Raw genomic sequence first — 18,796 nt, 5'->3', positions numbered from 1 at the left:
TGGATGTGTTTTCCCATTTGTGATTACAAATGTTTTGACTGTATTTTGGAAGCTTTAGTGTTAGAAAGAATAGAAAAGAAACAAAAAAACAAAGTACATGTGATAGATGAGGAAAACAGCAAAAGGAAGTGGAGGGTTGTTGTGGTATAATAATCATTAACAAATGCAGAATACAAGTCAAAAATCTGTTTGCAAACCAGAAAGAGAGATTCTCTGTTTGGCCTTGGGCCCACCTTTGATAGTTTGGCTGGTGATTAAATTGTTAGATTCTTAGATGTTAGCAGTTTTGGAGGCTGTGCACATTGTACACCACAACGTGTACTTGTCAACATTGCTGATTAAAGAATCAGATGCTAATTGATATCTAGTTAGTGTAAATATTACTCATGCTTGGCTTTTGAATCCTACTATAATGCAGTATTTACAAACGCATATAAATTATGTTTCAGTTATTGTCAAAGCCATATTGATGGTCTGACTTGTCTACTACTTTCCAGTCTTACAATAACCTTTGATAGATCTGGCACAAGGCTCTGTTGGTACACACTAAAGTAATGTCTGAGGCTTGATCTATCACAACTACTGATTTTCAGTAACTCCTACTGATGTGATAATTTGCTGTTTAAAGTCTCATTGTTTACTCCCCGAATGGCTTAGTTGGTAACTGCATGCCAAATGTGGATTTACTGTGTACAAGTCTTCAGACCAGGGCAGTGCCAGGTCTTGTGTTGAGTTAGCTGATCTCAGCCAGGCTAGAAGCCAAAGTTCTACAAGTGCCAGGAATTGAGAAAGGGAAAAATTAGTCAGTGCAACTGATTACTGTCCAGTAAGTCCAGCTGCAGAGTGTGCATGTATGAGTGTCAGTTGGGAAACCGATTAGATTTGGCCTCCCCTAATCACAATCCTCCCAATGCTTGTTCTTTTGGCTTACATTGAAGGATGCCCACTTGGACAATGATTAAGGAATAGCTGTCAGTGGAAGTGTATCATCACCCAATTCAACATATTCTGAAGAGTTGGGATGGAAATCCAGATGTACATGTGCATACATACTGTGCCTACCTATCTCTTAGACCTTGGAAACAATCCTAACACTCTTGAGTTCCCCCTCACAGTGGTATCAGATCCTATAACCTGCTTCATTCTCCCAGACCACAGAGCTACAATCAAATCACTGCTGCACCCCATAGCTTCATCCCTGCTGCCAAACCCTGCTCTCCTTTGGTAGTGATCATCCCCCTATCCTGACCATGTTGATATGTCACTAGGTAATCATAATGTTTTGCCTGATACCCCACTCCTATAAAAGCTCAAATTCATCATGAGTAGTACCAGAGGACATCAGCTTGTATGTAAATATTAGTGTCTGTTAGTATATGTATGCATATATATATGTTATATGTAAAGTGAAAAAATGTCCATTCCAGCAGTGCTTAGCTCAATTTACAAGTTGGTTGCATTTCCTACACGACAGCAATGACTACACTTCAAAAATACTGTGACAATGAAAAATGCTATATAATGCAAGTGTTTCTTTCTATTCTAGAACTTCCCAGCATGAGCACCACCTTGGTGTGCCACATTCACTGCACCAGCAGAACTTCCTCATGAACCTGTGTCATTGAGTTGTAGTTTTTAATCAATTGTTCATTTCCATATTTTTGTCTTTAAATTCTTGTTTCCGTGGCAGCTATTAATTTAATTTGGAGCAAGCTATTTTTCAAAGGTAAAATAGGAACATATACATTGTGTTAATTTCAATAGAATTCTGTTGCTCTGTTTTTGTGCCATAGTTCTTTACAGGCCTCCTCAGAAGATGAAAGTAAATTTTTCATTGAATTTCTTTACATTTTAGCTCTTTTTGTTGCATTCTGCGCCACTCTTCAGTTTTCCATGTATTTCATATTGATTTTTCTGAACATCTATCTATGAGTGTTCCTTCAATCTTTCTTTGCTTTACTCATTTTTTTCCCATTGAATTGGATTATTTCTGCTGTGAATTCTTAATGCTGTTTGTCAAAAATGTCCCAATTGCTGCCCGGCAGTAAATCAAATCTTCTCACAGAATGTTCCTGGTTTTTTGAATAACGAGATAATAAACCACAAATTTATCGAAATCTCTTTTAAACGTTGCCATTCTTCCAGCTTAACATATTAAGGAACATTTGTATGTTAAACTGAAGATAATATGGCCCTATTACACGTTTATTTTCTTGCAGTTTATTACTAGCATAAGAAATCATGGCCCATAACTTCCACTGTCTGAAGGGGTCATACCTGGCAGGTACCCTAGAAGATGCATTGGGGGTACCTCTCCCCAGAACTCACCATGCAAGTGCTACACGGGAATTGTCGTAAGAAGTTCAAACTTCAGATAGTCAGTTACTCTGCACTGGGAACAATTTGATACTCTAATTTAAATCAGTGACACTTCAACTCCTGAATAACTATAATTTTAAACCCCACAGGACTCCGAGAGTCTCCTCCCCATCCCGCCTGACTCCCAGATCCCACTTGCTCCCTCACCACTGACTTTTCTTACCCATCTCACTGATCACATGACCCCTGACCCCATCCAACTGCCCCCCCCCATCAACTGACCATCAGAGCAAGCCTGACCTATTCTATCCTTCCACTGACTATCTGACCCACTCTGACATGTCTGACCATTCCACTGACCACTACCCCCCACTGACCATCTGACCCACCCTTGCCTCCCCCCTGACTCACACCCCAACCGCCCAACTGTGATTGCCACTTCTCAGATACTCTGGCCCATGTTTCTACCAAAAGTCGTTTGTTTTATAAATTGCACTTAAAACAGTTTCTTATGAACTGTGATTTATGAGCAAATATTAATTGAGATAGCAATGGTCCTTAATAGTTTAGCAATGAAGTTCTTGGTTTTTTAGCCCTCTAGTGTTGTTGCACTCAGCAAGACATTTCTGTTTCGCGTACTATCTATCCCTTTAGCCTCCTTGAGTGAATTTATATAATTAGTAGCAAATTTTATACCCTGGGCTTGCTTCTCATGGGAGTTAAATTTGAGACAGCATATATGCATTTTACTTATGACCCTTGAAGATTCTTCATTAAAGGGTGATTTTTCACCCATCTGTTTGGGCTAGATTTAAACAAGGTTCTCTTCGGTGAACAAACAATGTATTAACACACTACTATTCTATCTTTGACTTAAATCTAACAGTAGCTAACTGGCATAATTGTGGTGGTTTTACCTTCTCCTTTTATGCCAATTAAATACTGACTGAAATTTTTCTATGTTGTCCATAAAAATACTAGTCCAAAAATTTAGTGATTTGTGATGTCACTTCTGTGTCTCTCTCTCTGGCCTTCGAGTTGCATACAAAAGACAAATCAAAGTATTTATTTTTGCAGAATAGTTTGTCCCTTTCAACCAAAGTGTAATGCTATTGCTAATCAGAATATTTGAACTTTAGCCCATCATTAAGCAACATTTTTCATGTTACCAAATCATTGACTGTTGCTGAAAAGAGAGAAGTTGAAGCTTTTCACCTTGTATTCGTCAGGGCACTCCATAAGAATACCAGAAGAAACTTTGACATGTCTCTTTATTTCAGCAATGCTCAAGGTCCGTGCTACCAAATCACTAGTTGACTAGTTCTTTTCTGACATCAAATATTTCATGAATTTTCTAGCACCAACAAACACAAAATTGCCAAGTGTTCCGCACATACACATATTTCCGATTTTCTTGTATAGTACAGCTGCACCTCATTCTCAAAATGACAACAGTGTGAAATGGTAACTCTGACATTATATGCATAATTTCAAACTCAATCTTAATATGATGTACATTTGGTGTTAAAGAGTAATCTGACCATAAAGTTAGAGAAATAAGATTTGAATATTTTGAATTAGAAGTATATATATAAATATTTTAATTTTACAATATTCCAGCTTTCATTTCTTTGAGTAGCCTAGCTATTTTAAAACATCAACTGCACCATGTATTGAGTTGGAGTTTGAATTTTTGAATGTGAACCATTCTTATCTAGATTAATTTAGAAATCAGATTGCATTTACAGAGAAGACATAATTGAATGGATGAAAGAATTTCAAAAGCTTTTCCAGTTAAATAATTTTATTTGTCGAGTCTTCATCATGCTTCTAGATTATGACATTTAAAACAAGATTTTATTTACCTTGTCTAATAATGAAAAAGGTTTCTCCGAAACTTTCATTTTCTTTACAATGTTCTTTCTCAGTTTGGCCTTAATTTTTAGATAGATCTACTTTACTCTGTGGACCTGCACATATCTGCAATTGTTTAAACCAGTCTAAAAGTTTAGAACTGTAAAATATCCCAGAGCAATGTAGTTCTGCTGAGGCTAGTTATGTATTTATTGCTGAAAAGAGACATCTTTTTGGGGGATTGATTTGTACTGAAGTAAGGCCTCCAGTGTAGAGGTGGCAGAGTAAATACCTGAAGAGTAATGTTGTCTGTGCTGCCGATCAATATCAGACCCACCATTGTACTCCAGGCACTCTCTTGTTAAAAACAAATTTGTTAATTCTGACAATTTAATTGCATTTCCCAGGGCTGATTTTAAGAGCATTTAAAGGATTTTAGTGAATGAAAGTGCTTAGATCCTTTTGTGTTGTAACTATTGCTGCTATCCATGTGCTACGTGGATTACTTTGTCCTCTGCAGTACACCATTATTCAGTCATTTTTTTGTTTTTTTTAATGAATAATATGCATTAGAATTAATACCTAATGCTGGATTTGTTATTTTGGACTTTGTTCTATGGTGATTGTTCTTGGTGATTATAATATAGATACAAGCATAATCTCTGAGCAATTACAATCTTGAGTTATGTTGCCAACTCAGCAGTTTTCTGGTTAACCAAGTAAAACTTGTACATATGGACTGTACTTGTATCCAATGTATCCAAATACATTTTTAATGTTGGTAAAGAGCTGGCATTTTATTAACCAAATTTTTTGACCTTTTTTAATCTTGACTTTGTACTGCTGACAGTTGCACTGCAGCTAGTGTAAAGTGGGAGCATGTGAGGCAACCCTCTCAGTTTTCATTGCTTGCCAGAGTTTGATTGTTTTCACTTGACTCAATTTTTGCTTATGTAAAACTGAAAATATTTTTCATTACAATGTTTATTACATAGGCCTGTTGTATTTTATTTTATACTAGCAGGTCAGGACTTTTTAATAATTATAGTAAAAGTTATTATCCACTGCTGGGCTATAAGCTGCAACTGGCCTTGTATGTGGTATATGTTGCTGCTAACTAAAGAACCTCAAGGGAGAGTTAATTGCAGGAAGGTCATGTTAAATATTTGTATGGGATATTTTTCCCTACAGCAAACATTTTTTTTCACCTTTGAATTAACAATTTACAAAAATACTTGACAATTTGTCTTCCCTACACAAGCTGAGCAGCTTAATTTAAGACTACAGCATACAATTTAGATCTTGTCCTACTAATTGTTTTTCAGGCCTTCAATAATTTGCTCTTTCATATAGATTTCTTAAACTATCTTATTGCAGTTGAGTGGAATAAAGGAGACCATTTGAGCTGTTAAATAACCAAGTTATGTTGAGATATTTACATCTATGTTGTAAAGCAATCTGGAAGAAGAACAGCATTGTATTTGGAGGACAAATTTGAAACATGACTGATTTAGCAGGCCACTAGGGACTATATTACTGTGGTATGCTAATAGATTGAATTGCTTTGTTTTCTTGAGATAATCACAGTAAAATTGCATATTTTTGTGGCAAGCATGATTTTGGAAAAGTAAACACAATTCTGCTAGACTAGAATGAACTAATATGAGATATAATGTTTCTATATTTGTTGCATTTCTGAAATATCTGAGGCCCTGTTTGTATAATTATGAGAAATTAGATCCTTTTCCCAGGTATCAAAGTTAGGATGCAAGGAGAGAGAAAAAGCATAGCAATGTTGAATAATTAAATAGTTTAGCAAATGTGAGTAATTGAAATATTACAGATGAGGAACGTTTGGTATCAAATATTTGGGTCACAATGAGAGAGATTCTGCATAACTGCTGTGAATTGATGTGTATGACTTACTTTGGAGGCAGTTAGTTTTGGTTTGACATCATCTGAAGAAGTTGGTCTCACTTTTTGGTCTTCACACCAGCTATAGTTCAGATGAAGAAATATTTTTGAATGTAAAAATCACACGCCCTCCATCTAAATTGTAATATTAAAGCATCAACATGAGCACAATCATGTTTTAAAAATGTTTTAAATTTTTATAAAAGTTCTCTGTTAACCTAATATCAATGAGCATATGATGTACATGTCCTCTATTTATGCATTAAGTAATGATGTACTGATGTGCAATACTATGTTGTCGCTAGAATGGAGAGACAGATGTAATACTCAGTACTGATGCTTTGCATCCCTCGAAGAAGCGTATCTACACATAACAGCCAAATGAAGAGCAAATTATTGTGGTCGTATTTTGCTTAATTTGCTGAAGAGGGCCACTGATAATGTGTGGAATTGTTGAGTATCTGCCAAAACATTATCTCATAGAAACACTAACATATGAAACAGTGAAATGGTAGGAAACCATTTTCCTCAATACAAGCCACATGATAAATGAAGAAAACATTGTATTAACAACAATTAGGAAACTTGGGGATGTGTTTTTATTTTTTGAACTGTCAAAAGTCTTGAGCATTGTAGTGTTTTGATACTCTTTCTCTTTCTGAAAATTAGTCTCTTGGGGATTAGTCTCATTGTGAAGTGGTGTTATTTATAATGAATGTTAATGGCAGGAGTTAAAACAGAAAATAGAAAAATGTGAATCCAGTTTTACGGGACGTTGTACCCACCCTGCAGAATATTGTGTTGGGTTCAGTTCCAAGCAACTTGGGTGCAGCAAAACCTTCTGAAGCTGCACCTTTGCTGAGGAATCAAATGACCATGTTCTTGGAACAACTCAATTTGTGAAAATGTGAACTTTCTTTGGCTCGATTATTTAGTATCCCCCCCCCCCCATTTATTGCAAGTATCAGTCATTTCATAGGCTTGGATTATGGTTTTAAATATTGCAATTAAGTATTCAAAATGATTGTCACAATCGTCACAATAAGATTCTGGAGCAGTTTGAGCTATTTCTGCCAAACTGTTTAGCTATTTTGTATTTTTTGTTTAAATATATTTAAAATTTCAACAATACTGAGGTTAATGGAAATATTTTTAAAGTGAGTGTTTTAATTTTAGTTTTATAGCATTGCCTTTTTATGATAGTGTGTTCCAATCTAAATGCTTTTTTAAAACGCAAATAATTTCAAACCAAAATTTAGTAAAACTGAAATGTACTAGGCCTGCATTTTAACCATATTTGTTAGAATCATCAGGTGAACGTAATTCTTGTACAAAATTGTTTTATCTCCCTATTTAATATGATCAATTTTAACTTTTAATGTGAAGTTTTATGTTTCATTCCTGTAGGGCAACCAAAAATGTTTAGCATTTTAAACGCGGTAGACAACATTTTCAAATCCTATGATGGGCTACTGTGTAAAATTTAATTACTTATCCCAAGGAAGGTTTAATTGGCATTTTTCTTGTATTTCGTGAAAGTTATTGCCTTTTAATACAGATCGGCAAAAAGCAGCTGCCATCTATTATTTGGTTTGTCGTTCTGACTTGTGCCATTGTAGCTAAAGTCAGTGCGGAGTGAGTTTAGTCGGAGATTATCTTTCCTAATGTAATCATTTTGCCGAATAGAGCAAGAGTTCGAAACATCTCTGCATGGTAAATTTTGTGAGCTGGGTTTCTCCCTAAATCTCCCTGGCGTTACTTTTACTTTTGAAATACTTGTTAATGTGATGTCTTAGTAATTGCAATTGGAGGGCGCCAAGAACTTAACAATTGGAGTCGGTGAAAATGTTTTAGATAGCTGCTGAAACGAGTACTTAATCGGTTGATGGTAATTTGTTCTTGCATGAAATCTGTGGCGGCTATGCTGTCTAAGACTATGGTTACAGTGGGTTGACTTCAGCCTTTACGTATTTAATATTACGTGGAGTGAAATGTTGAAGTTTCGTAACGAGACTCATTTTTAAAAAGGTAAAATAGTTTTACTTTTCTGTCTCATGGAACTCATGACTATACTTTTGCTTTATTTTGTACAGATGTTTTTGCCAAGCTGCTTTTCTAGTCGGCGTTTTTAGTTATGTTTTGTTAAATGCGACTGACGTTTTCTGAATTTTATAGCGTTATTCCGTTGGTATGAAAGGAAGGTTTGTTGTGATCTAGTATAACTTGAAATGGCACAGCGGCTCTCCGTAACCTGTGACCCGGTTCTCTTGGTATCTGGTGAACACCATTTGATTTGAATACCCGACGCGCGTTATATAAATCTATAAAAATGCCAGCTATATTAAAATGAAGACGGAATGGTCAAATTCAGACGTGAACAATATTCTTAATATAGATCTCATTGAAATAAAATGAGCTCCGAGGGCACTGAAACGTTCCTGCTTCTATTTCCAGCAGTGGAACTTCTCATAAAACTGCAACTCTTTTTGAAGTCGAGATTATAAACGTTGAACACGAGTGACAATTCTCGTTTTTTATGAAATGTTGAACTAATCCCCTGTAAACGACATTTTTGTGGTTATTAGATCTTTCATTGTGATCCTGTTTGGACCCGACTTTCTTAGTTTCTCACGGGTTTGGGTCGTCTATGTTGGCAGATTCTGAAGAAGATGTGCTGGCTAAAGGCAGAGAGTCCATTCGAACCCAAGCTGTGGGCAACCAGAACTCCGAAAGCGAGAATCTGCTGGAGGGAGATGACGATACGCTCACTTCACTGGAAGAGAAGGAGATTGATAACATGGCGGGTAAAATAATTTATCTTTCTTTACACCAGCTTAACGTTATAACTAAAGCTTCATGTGTAATTTCACAAGCTCAGTCCGGGGACTGTTGCTGGGACAGTGATGAATTGGCCCGATCCTAATGAAGCCAATAAAAATATCATTTTCCTTCGCAATTGTATCAGGAGCTCTAACATTACATTAGCATTTGACTTTCCCCATTTCCCCGTGTGCCTGATTTGTCTCCTTGCACTTCATTTCTACTCACCTTGAAAAGTTTGCAATGAAATGACATGACTGTCGAGATTTGTTTTTGAAGTGCCCAGAACCACAGTGACTGATGTGATTTCCTGCCGCCGATAACTTTATAGCGGGTTTAAATGCAGACCCGAATCCCAAGCCTCTTAAAAACAGACCTTTGAAGGGCGAGTCAGTCCGTGTTGCCCATTATGTACCCAACCATATCATGGTTACCCGCTTCTGTTCGTATAGATGCTCAGTCGTCATAAATACAGTCAACTTTGGTCAAATGTGACTTGAGAAATGCAGCGAAAAGTTGTTAAGTCTTAAAGCTTAAATATGAACAAGCTCAATTTATTCCTCAATATTTGATTATTGCACAAAATTAGTTTACAGTTTATTCTCCACAATATTCAGATGTGACACATGTTAAGGGATTTCACTTTATATCTGATATCTGTTGTATTTCCTCATTTCTTATCTTCATCAGTTATCTGGTGAGTATTGTTAAACAGGAGGAATAATGTCCCAATAAATAAATATGTCCCAGGTCGCATGAGAAAGAGTTCAAATGCATTCGCCACCCGGTAGATGGCTAGCTCTGGGAATAGTTCTGGGCAGATGGGAGGTTCGTCGAAGATCTCAATATTAAATTTAAAAAATGATCTGATCATATGTAAGGTGATATCACATTCTTTCAGATATCCAATAGATAACTGCCGATGTATTTCTCTGTGACTGAATTTCACTCACCTGACGAAGGGGCAGCGCTCCGAAACCTAGTAGCTTTTGCTACCAAATAAACCTGTTGGACTTTAACCTGGTGTTGTGAGACTTCTTACTGAATTTCAGGACAGGTGGCATTGCTGCTATCTCTGGCCGTGGGGTGGCTGGATGGGAACGGAGCACGGATGCTACCACGCTGGGAAATGGAAAAGGGAAAAGAGGATTAACTGCTGCCATTGGAGAGGAAATGGGGTAGCTGCCACGGCTGGATGCAAGAAATAAGAAATGTGTTGTCCCCTAGGGTGGTGTTGGGAGCAGATTGCTGTGACCGCGCAGAGAGGGGGCAGATGTCATCAGGGGGCACAAGCTTGTAGCCATGTTTTTTGGGGGTGTTGGGGGAGGGGTGCGGGAACTGCGAGTCTGAAGGCAAGCAGAGGACACAACCTGCAATACAGAGTGAAATGTTCTAAAGCACTAAGAGTTCAACAATTATTTTGTATTTTGACCGTTGTTTGAAACCGAATTCAATAAACATAATTCAAGGAAATATAGTCCAACGACGTGTTATGCTTGCAATCTGTATGCCTAATAGCTTTAGAAATTATATGTTTCATATTTGGGATCTTTCGTATTACAGAACACAGCATTGAAGACAGCCACCTTAATTTCAATTGCATTGTATAGCGCTACATTTTGGAACTGTTTATTTTAAATGATTTAATCTGTATGTGTATAGGCAAATAACACCGTGTGGTGCGTAAATGTTGTTTTCAACTTGCCAGCAAAGTAACAAGTGTGAAATTGTTTTGCGATGTAACCACTTTCCCAGTACAGCGCAGATATCCGTTGTAGACAGTGTAAAGGGGTGAGAGCAGGGTTTAATTATAAAATCTTGACATTGGGAATAGGATTAAGCAGTAATCCTTTCTAATAAAGTCTGCAGTGTAAATTAACTAGAAGTTATCAGGGGTCTCCTATAGGAGCCATGGGCTGTATGCAATGCCAGATCATTGCAGATGGCTGCTGTGTTCTCATTGTAATTGAATGTCTCACCGTGATTGAAAAATGTTATTTCTCTCCTGTATTACATGTTAATGCATTAAGGGCACGGCGAGACGGCAGAGAACACGAGATGGTGATTCCATCCATTTTTGAAAGAGCTTGGGGAAATCAAGGCGGTTTTGTATCTATCTGCTGACCATCTGCAAACACAGTATATTGTAGACTGGGAATAGAGGACAAATCCTGCTCTAATCTCACATGAGAATCGCCCGCTATTGTCGAGATGGCATACATTAAGATTGATGAGAGATTAAAGACTACTCGGGTCTAAGCAATCAATGAAAATGACAATTAATTTGGAAATTTTTTGGCAATTACTCACAGAATGATTACCTCCACCAGTTCGCGGAGTGAACCTGATTTTGATGTCGAATATATTTTTAACATAAAGCCATCAGTCGAATAGCGAAATTTTGCGCTTCTGATATCTGCACAGGCCGCAGTTTGAAATACGGCCCGGGGCGCTTTTTCTTTTGGTAAATTCATATGGTTAGGCATAGTATATACATTTTCTAAATCAAATATCAGAAATAAATGCAGAAAAAAAGTAGTGGCCACCGTATTTCAGCCTCTAGGTTGTTCCAATATGATTTTATGACATAAATGGGTTAAACCTATCTTACTAAAATGTTTCCCTTCCCCTTCCTTCACATAACTTTCATAGTTCTGTCCTTTGGAGCACATCAAATAAAACACCTATCAGTTTTGGATGTTTATATCTAATGTTTCAATATTTTTGTTTCGAAATAATCCTTCTATAAATCCCTTTGTACTTAGTAATTATTACAGTGAAGTGCATTCAGCTGTATACCAACCGGGCAGCTGTGAAATGTGGATTCCCGGCATCTGACAGCAAGGACAATTCCCATAAAAGCTGCGCGCAAATAGAGGGGGTTAAAAGGCGATTTTTTTTTCAGCAGTTGTTGTTCCAAAACTAATGCATTGACCATTTCGAAGCCTATTAAGTAAAATATATATTTTAATCGCGGTGTAAATTGTATGAGTATTAAGTATTGCTAAATAAAATAGCTGTATTTTAACAGGTCATCCCACAAGTTAAGTCAAAATCTGTAAATTTTGTTATTATAATTGCGGCAAACTCCTCTGCAAAAATCTCCATGTACTCGTGCAGTTGCGCGTTTTAACCCAAACGTTTGAATTTTTAATACATCGCTGGTGTAATGTTCATACAAAATGTAATGTGATTGCTTTCATTTTCAGATTTGTTTGCAGATATTTTTCTTACTGCCTTTTTATTTGTTTGCAAAATCATATTTTGATTAAGCTTTTACTTACTGGCCTAAATAAAGCTAACAGTTGTCAGTAAACCATCCTATTTCTTTCCAGGACCTGTGAATTTCACCACTTCTGTCCAGCTCATAGCTCCGGCTGTCGTTGCTAAGGGAACGCTGTCAATCACCTCTTCCGAGCTCTACTTTGAGGTGGACGACGATGATCCTGGTTATAAAAAACTAGACCCCAAGGTAAGACGGCGCTGACACAACTGGGACTTTGTTTAAATGACAGTCCTTAAATACTCAAGATTTTAACCCCCAGAACAGCTGCTGATGCGCATAACGTTGCTTCGTGTACGTGAGCGGGCAGGACCTCGTGCATTCATTAGAAAGTAGCAAAATGACAATGACTTACCTACCTTACAGATAAAACAGCACTACTATAATTGCAGCAGAGATTTTATGGTATATATTTAATACTGAGTCTGCATCGTGATATAGAATTCCGTTCCATTTGTTAATTGTGCAGCTTTTAAAGTTCAAACAACCACTTTTGCTTGTTATCGAATGTTTTACACCATAAATTGGTTTCATTGGTCTGTTGTAATGCAATATGTTAATATTACATTTTATTTTGAAAATGATGCCTTTTGACCAATCCTAAGCCTTATCCGTGTAGATACTTAAGAGCAAAGGTAAGCATTATGAATTTAAAATGTGTTTCTTCTCCCCAGATACAAATAAATCTGAAATACTAATACCTTACTAATCATATCTATAGTTAGCAGATTCTGCCCGGTTCAGCTATCCTAATAATGGAGGTTTCTCGCTGCTTGTATTGGCTCAGAAAGCACAACGACCCAGTGTGCTTTATGACTATGCTTTTTATTGTGTTCAACAACTCTTACTATAATCTTCCTAATTTAAAAATTGTTCCTGTTATTTGGTTCATAGTTACATTTTGGAAATGCTGACACCAGCAAGAATGAAGCCCCTAATGAATTACGTTTCGAATGAGTCAACACTAATTTTAAAACTTAATTTCATTGTATCGACCTTATTTGAATATCAATGCCCCATTGTAAGACACATCAAGAGCAGCAATAATGGTTTGTGAAGTTGCAAAGTATTGCTCAGTACCTAAAATCACCCAAAAAGTTGGATTTTTTTAAAAATCGCAGTGCCCTAACAACGTTGTCTAGCTGCCATTTCCGCGGTATCCAAGATTGTGCACTCTGACTATTTTGAGAAACTGGGGTTCAGGTCCGTATTTCGCTTTCAGAAACATCTATGGAAGCATCTTTGATTTTGTGATCGAATATCACTGGTATGGTATTGCTGTGGTGCTCAGTCTCAAACTTTAAAGTGCCAATTTTAAGGTGCGGAATAAAAGTATGACTTTTTAATTATGTATTTAGATTTGAAAGAAACACGTGGTTTAGCCTTAAAATACATTTATGTTGCAACGTTTACATTTACACAAGCTCATGGAATGACGGGTGCGTCGGTCTGTCAAAATTAAAACAAATCGAAAAAGCATTTTATTTAATGCATAAAACTACTTCTAAAAATGTTTAAAATAAAATAGTAACGTTTTCTTTTAAATATCATTGATATGGATTGCATTTAGACCAGTTTTAAAGATGGACACAGCTACATTTTTGCACATTATATACTTAAAGCACGTTGAGATTAACTGTTAACTATTATAGTAAACGGAAACATACCGCCAGCTTTTCCTTCATTATTTCTTTTAAAATAATGAATATGTATATATGTATATATATATATAAAAGCAGATATATTTAAGAATCTAATGTGTAACTCACCGTAAACCATTAACATTTGTCTAGTTTGGGGATTTGAGGGCCAATCTAGATTTGTACAACTTGTAAAACCGTGGTACCGAAAGCGTGGTTAAAAAGGTTGCTGGCGCATCTAAATCATCTTGGGAAAATATATTTTTAACACACAACTTGATTCTGGAATTGAATCTTCACATTGTCAAAAGGAAAAGCCAGCACTCCAGCTCCAAAGATTAGTTGTGATTTGCGATATGTTTTAAATTCTTCTGGGCCTATACCTAAATTGGATTTCAGATGGAATTTACATAACAACGCAGGCCACGCTTCAATCATGCATATCACCAATTTCTAAAATTAAGATCACAGCATTCCTTCCCACTCCATCAGAATACTTAATAAAATAGTAGTTCTGCTTTACAATTATAAAATGGTTTAATTTCACTGTGTTTGTAATATACATAAAAGAATAAATGCACGGATCAGCAATGCAAGAATCAAATTGTGATATTCAAGTCTGACGACTCGAAGCTCATTTTTAAGCCATGGTTTTCCGTTCCCCCTCTTCCCACTCGTGACGTACAATTTAGTTTTGGACATTCTTTTGTAAAAAGGCTGTTGTTTGCCCTTAACACCCGAAACCAAAACAGACTGACAAGCTCTTACCAGATCGGACTCTGATAAGATTTGCTGATAACCTCAGGCTTCACACTTCCACCAGTTTGGTGTTTTAATTACCGACAGTAGCTGCAGAACTGAAATGAGACAAGTTCTGAAGCCTGTTGCATGCCCAGTTTGTTCTAAGTCAATAATTGTTGTTAGGTTCTTTTAAAGTCTTAAAACACGACAACGTAATGTTTAACACCCACACAGTGAATTGGAGGAAAGGAGGATTCTGATTTGGAAAGCTTAGCCACTACTCGATCTATCAATGCAAGTGAAGGTTTTGTTATAATTCAATACAATAAAAAATTATCTATTAATTTACTTCACATACCCCCATTAACATTTTAGTAATACTTTTATTTTAGGGAATGTATTGTTTAAATGTAAAATAATCTCATGCAAACCCCCTCTTGCAGGATGATACTGAATAAATTTACGACCGTGGGGTAATATTAAAATGACAATTTAAGCCGTCACTTTAAATATAAATTGCGATCACTAAGACTTTCAATTATTAAAAGTTCCAACTAGTTCCTTTCGTTAAAATGGAAGCGCTGCGTAAATACCATTACTAGTGTTACAAATTTGTGCGCAGTATTTTGCATCCTTAGTTGCTATAATTGGGCTGTCATTTACAATTTTATAATATGATTATTTGTCATTTCAACCGAGTAATATATTGTAACACCGTGTTTCCCTAATTCAGGTGGTTTGAAACAAAAGTTAAATTCATTGTTAGCTTTGTAAAGTAAGTACAAATCTGTGGACAATATTGTGGAACTTTAAAATTGAAATGATTCCACCGCCCTTTAACGTTTCTTTGTCATATAAAATAACTGACCACGCTGCAACATTTGTGGGTCTTTTACTTAGTTTTCATTGGGAATTACTTTAACACAACGTTAACATATAATCCAAGTAATTGACTGAATGCGGCCTAAATATAAAGATTCAGCCTTGTATAGTTGTCCACCAACGCCATTGTTAGAGAAGCTTTTGTTTTTCCTTGGATTAGAAGTTTCTCTGGCACTTCAAAACTATAGCGGTACAGCCTTTTCAATGGCATCAAATGACTGTTGCGCCTTTGGGTGACTTTCTTCTCTCGTTAGAGGTGCTGTCTTTATCCTAAATTTTGTGAAGGTTGTCTGGTTGTGACCTGGCCGAGTACTTTCCGTTCTAGTTCAGCCCCCTTTGTTTTTACATTTTACTGTCTCAGTCAAAATTTGCTAGTAAACGGGGAATTAACTCATACGTTTATTTTAAGATATTTGCAATCGTGACCTATTGGCTTTTGAAGGTATTTCTGCAGTAATATCTTATTATTTCTCAGCGGCTTAATGCTATGCGGAGCTTATTTTTTCTCATTAATCGCGCAAGGATTTTGGAATAGTTCCTAACAAGGCGATACAACGTATAAAATAATTCAAAAGGAAAAATAAGTTTATTTTTATAGTTTTAAATTTAGTGTGCAACATAAATTATATTTATTTCATTTCATATTTAATTATAAATATTTAAAGTGATGAAGGAAATCGAGCCAGATTCGCTAAATTGGTCTATTGATCAAGACCGTTTTATATTGTTTTTTTACCCCAGGTTTTTCAAATACGCTAGCAAACATTTCAGTATTGTGAGCAAATGTAACTATGAAATAACTATTTAAAAAGCACAATATGTATATTAACTAAACCAAACGAGTGTATTCAGTTGTAAATTAACGGACAAGAATGCACATAAGGTAAATAATTTTATTACCATTACACGTTTCTTTTAGGGGCACAAAGTCTGAAATTGGCACGCAAAATACATTTTACAACATAAGTTTTCTTAGCCTTTAAAAGACTGCATACTTAAATAAAGGTTCCTCACAGGCTGACAACATCTAAACAAAACTCACATTTAGTTTAAAATGTACCTTGAATCTGTTTCATGTCTAGTCCGTTTGCTTCTTTTAAAGTCTTTTGTTTTAATCAGTTACTGAGTTCAAATTGATGTGCCTTGCATTAATTGTTGAATACGTTTGCTGGAAATGTAAGGTCTACTATAGCTTATCGAGACTTTTTGCGTTGGTAAGAATTTCTCTTGCCAATCGCCATGTCTGTTTAGCCGCACTTTCCAGAGCGGAATGAGGCTTTCCTTGGAAAAGATCTAGGTTTGGAAGAAAGTAATGAGGACACCTCCGGCATTGGAGACAGGAGATGAGCTGGAGCAGAATGCCGTTGAGGCGGTCCCCGAGGCATGACTCGTCCCAGTCGGTTTCTCTGGGATGTTTCTCGCATTCGTAGAGTAGTAGTGTCTTCATGTGATAGTTATTGAGGGGCTGCCCTGGTAACTCGAGGTGTCGATCGCGCAAAGTCTTTAAAACTGATAGGCACTTTTTCCTGCAGCCCCCCATCAGTAGCCTGTTCTCAGCTTCTCCGAACTGTAAAACCCAAGCGTCGCTCTCTGCCGAGCTCTGCTTGCCTGTCAGGGAGTAACACTCTTTGGACAGGAGATTGAAGCCTTCAGCTTTGACTTCGGCCACCCGGTTCGGCCCGGGCCAGGGAATGTGTGGCATGGGCCACTGAGCCGCACTCCTGGGCCAGATGCCCGTGCATTTGAAAGCTGGCGTGATCTGCACTACATAACGCTCCCTAATCCTTAGCTTTACCTCGCTCGTGTCCGCAACCATCTTCACTACATCTCGATAACTGCATTTGTCCACGGCCTGTGCCACCAGCGTCTGAAATCGGGAACGGATCTTCCGGGCTGACAGGTAGCCCGAAGCTGTAATAAACTCGACCCAAAGGGACATGCTCCTCTTGCGCCCGTCGCTTAGTTTTAGCACAGCGCAACCGGGCAGTGAGCCATCGTCCACGAAGTTGAAGACACCCATTTGGTTCAGGTAGAGGACCACCTCAAATTCTGTTGGAGCGATCACTTCCAACCCTTCGAAGCGCGTTTCGATCTCGCTAAGGGAGCTGATGAAGCGAGGTTCTTGGACTTCTACTTCTTTCAGGACATCGGAGACCACTTTGCACACCTCGCGAATGGTCTTCGCAATCGCGGCTTTCCTAGCCTGGCATCGCTCGTTGTAGTACTTGTTCAGCTGGTAGACCAGCTTGGCTTGAGCCGCGATCATGTTGGGACTCAGATCCGGGCTGTACACCGGAGTCTCGCAATAGGATGAGGAATCCAATGCTTACCGCTGTTCCGTGGACACCCACTTTTATGTGGTGCAAACCTGAAACAAGTGCATTAAATATATTGGGATAGAGGGTAAAGAGCAGTCAGCAAGGCAAAATATAAATGTAAACTAAGTCCACCAAATCAGCAACTTGTTTCTTCAAAAGGAATTGGCTTTAGCAGTGACGATAGTCGCTGTTTTGATAGTTATATGTGAGTGACGAAATGTGGCCGTTATCTTTCATTTCTCTCTGCCCCGATTCCTGATTTGAACTGTTTTATTCCTGTGGCCACTTTTCCCCCACGCTCAGGAAGTGAGTAAGAGTTAGTTTATGAATGGTCCCCGCTGAGCTGCACATGCGCTTTGGCCACTGGGAGGCCGAGCTGCCGTGCACGTGCTGCTGCTTTTAACCAATCAAGGCAGAGCTGTCAAAGTCAGACCAATGAGTTAGATGGGGGCGGAGATTGGATCAGATGCTTAAAAAAGGCAGCAGTCATGGTGCAGAGTGAAGAGGCAGGGGAGAGGGAGGGAAGGAGGGAGGGAGGAGGCAGGGAGAGGGAGGGAGGGGAGAGGGAGGGAAGGAGGGAGGGGAGAGGGAGGGAAGGAGGGAGGGGAGAGGGAGGGAAGGAGGGAGGGGAGAGGGAGGGAAGGAGGGAGGGGAGAGGGAGGGAAGGAGGGAGGGAGAGGGAGGGAAGGAGGGAGGGGAGAGGGAGGGAAGGAGGGAGGGGAGAGGGAGGGAAGGAGGGAGGGGAGAGGGAGGGAAGGAGGGAGGGGAGAGGGAGGGAAGGAGGGAGGGGAGAGGGAGGGAAGGAGGGAGGGGAGAGGGAGGGAAGGAGGGAGGGGAGAGGGAGGGAAGGAGGGAGGGAGAGGGAGGGAAGGAGGGAGGGGAGAGGGAGGGAAGGAGGGAGGGGAGAGGGAGGGAAGGAGGGAGGGGAGGAGGGAGGGGAGAGGGAGGGGAGGAGGGAGGGGAGAGGGAGGGAGGAGGGAGGGGAGAGGGAGGGAGGAGGAGGGAGGAGGAGAGGGAGGGAGGGG

General features: G+C 38.4%; 2 protein-coding genes across 2 annotated transcripts in view; one reads left to right on the top strand and one right to left on the bottom strand.

Moving 5' to 3' along the window:
* Nucleotides 1-18,796, top strand: part of lrba (LPS-responsive vesicle trafficking, beach and anchor containing) — a 901,160-nt gene that overhangs the window by 519,567 nt on the left and 362,797 nt on the right. Inside the window, exons 38-39 of the mRNA XM_078212471.1 lie at nt 8,745-8,891; nt 12,243-12,379. Of these exons, the coding sequence (XP_078068597.1) occupies nt 8,745-8,891; nt 12,243-12,379 (284 nt within the window). The remainder of the gene's footprint in view (nt 1-8,744; nt 8,892-12,242; nt 12,380-18,796) is intronic.
* Nucleotides 16,340-18,037, bottom strand: mab21l2 (mab-21-like 2). Its single transcript, XM_078210868.1, has one exon. The coding sequence runs from the start codon at nt 17,717-17,719 to the stop codon at nt 16,640-16,642; it is 1,080 nt and encodes a 359-aa protein (XP_078066994.1). The 5' UTR covers nt 17,720-18,037; the 3' UTR covers nt 16,340-16,639.

Source organism: Mustelus asterias, chromosome 1, assembly GCF_964213995.1.
Source record: "Mustelus asterias chromosome 1, sMusAst1.hap1.1, whole genome shotgun sequence".
NCBI classification, from domain to species: domain Eukaryota; kingdom Metazoa; phylum Chordata; class Chondrichthyes; order Carcharhiniformes; family Triakidae; genus Mustelus; species Mustelus asterias.
Note: the sequence above shows the minus strand (reverse complement) of the source record. Positions and strands in the feature narration are given on the sequence as shown.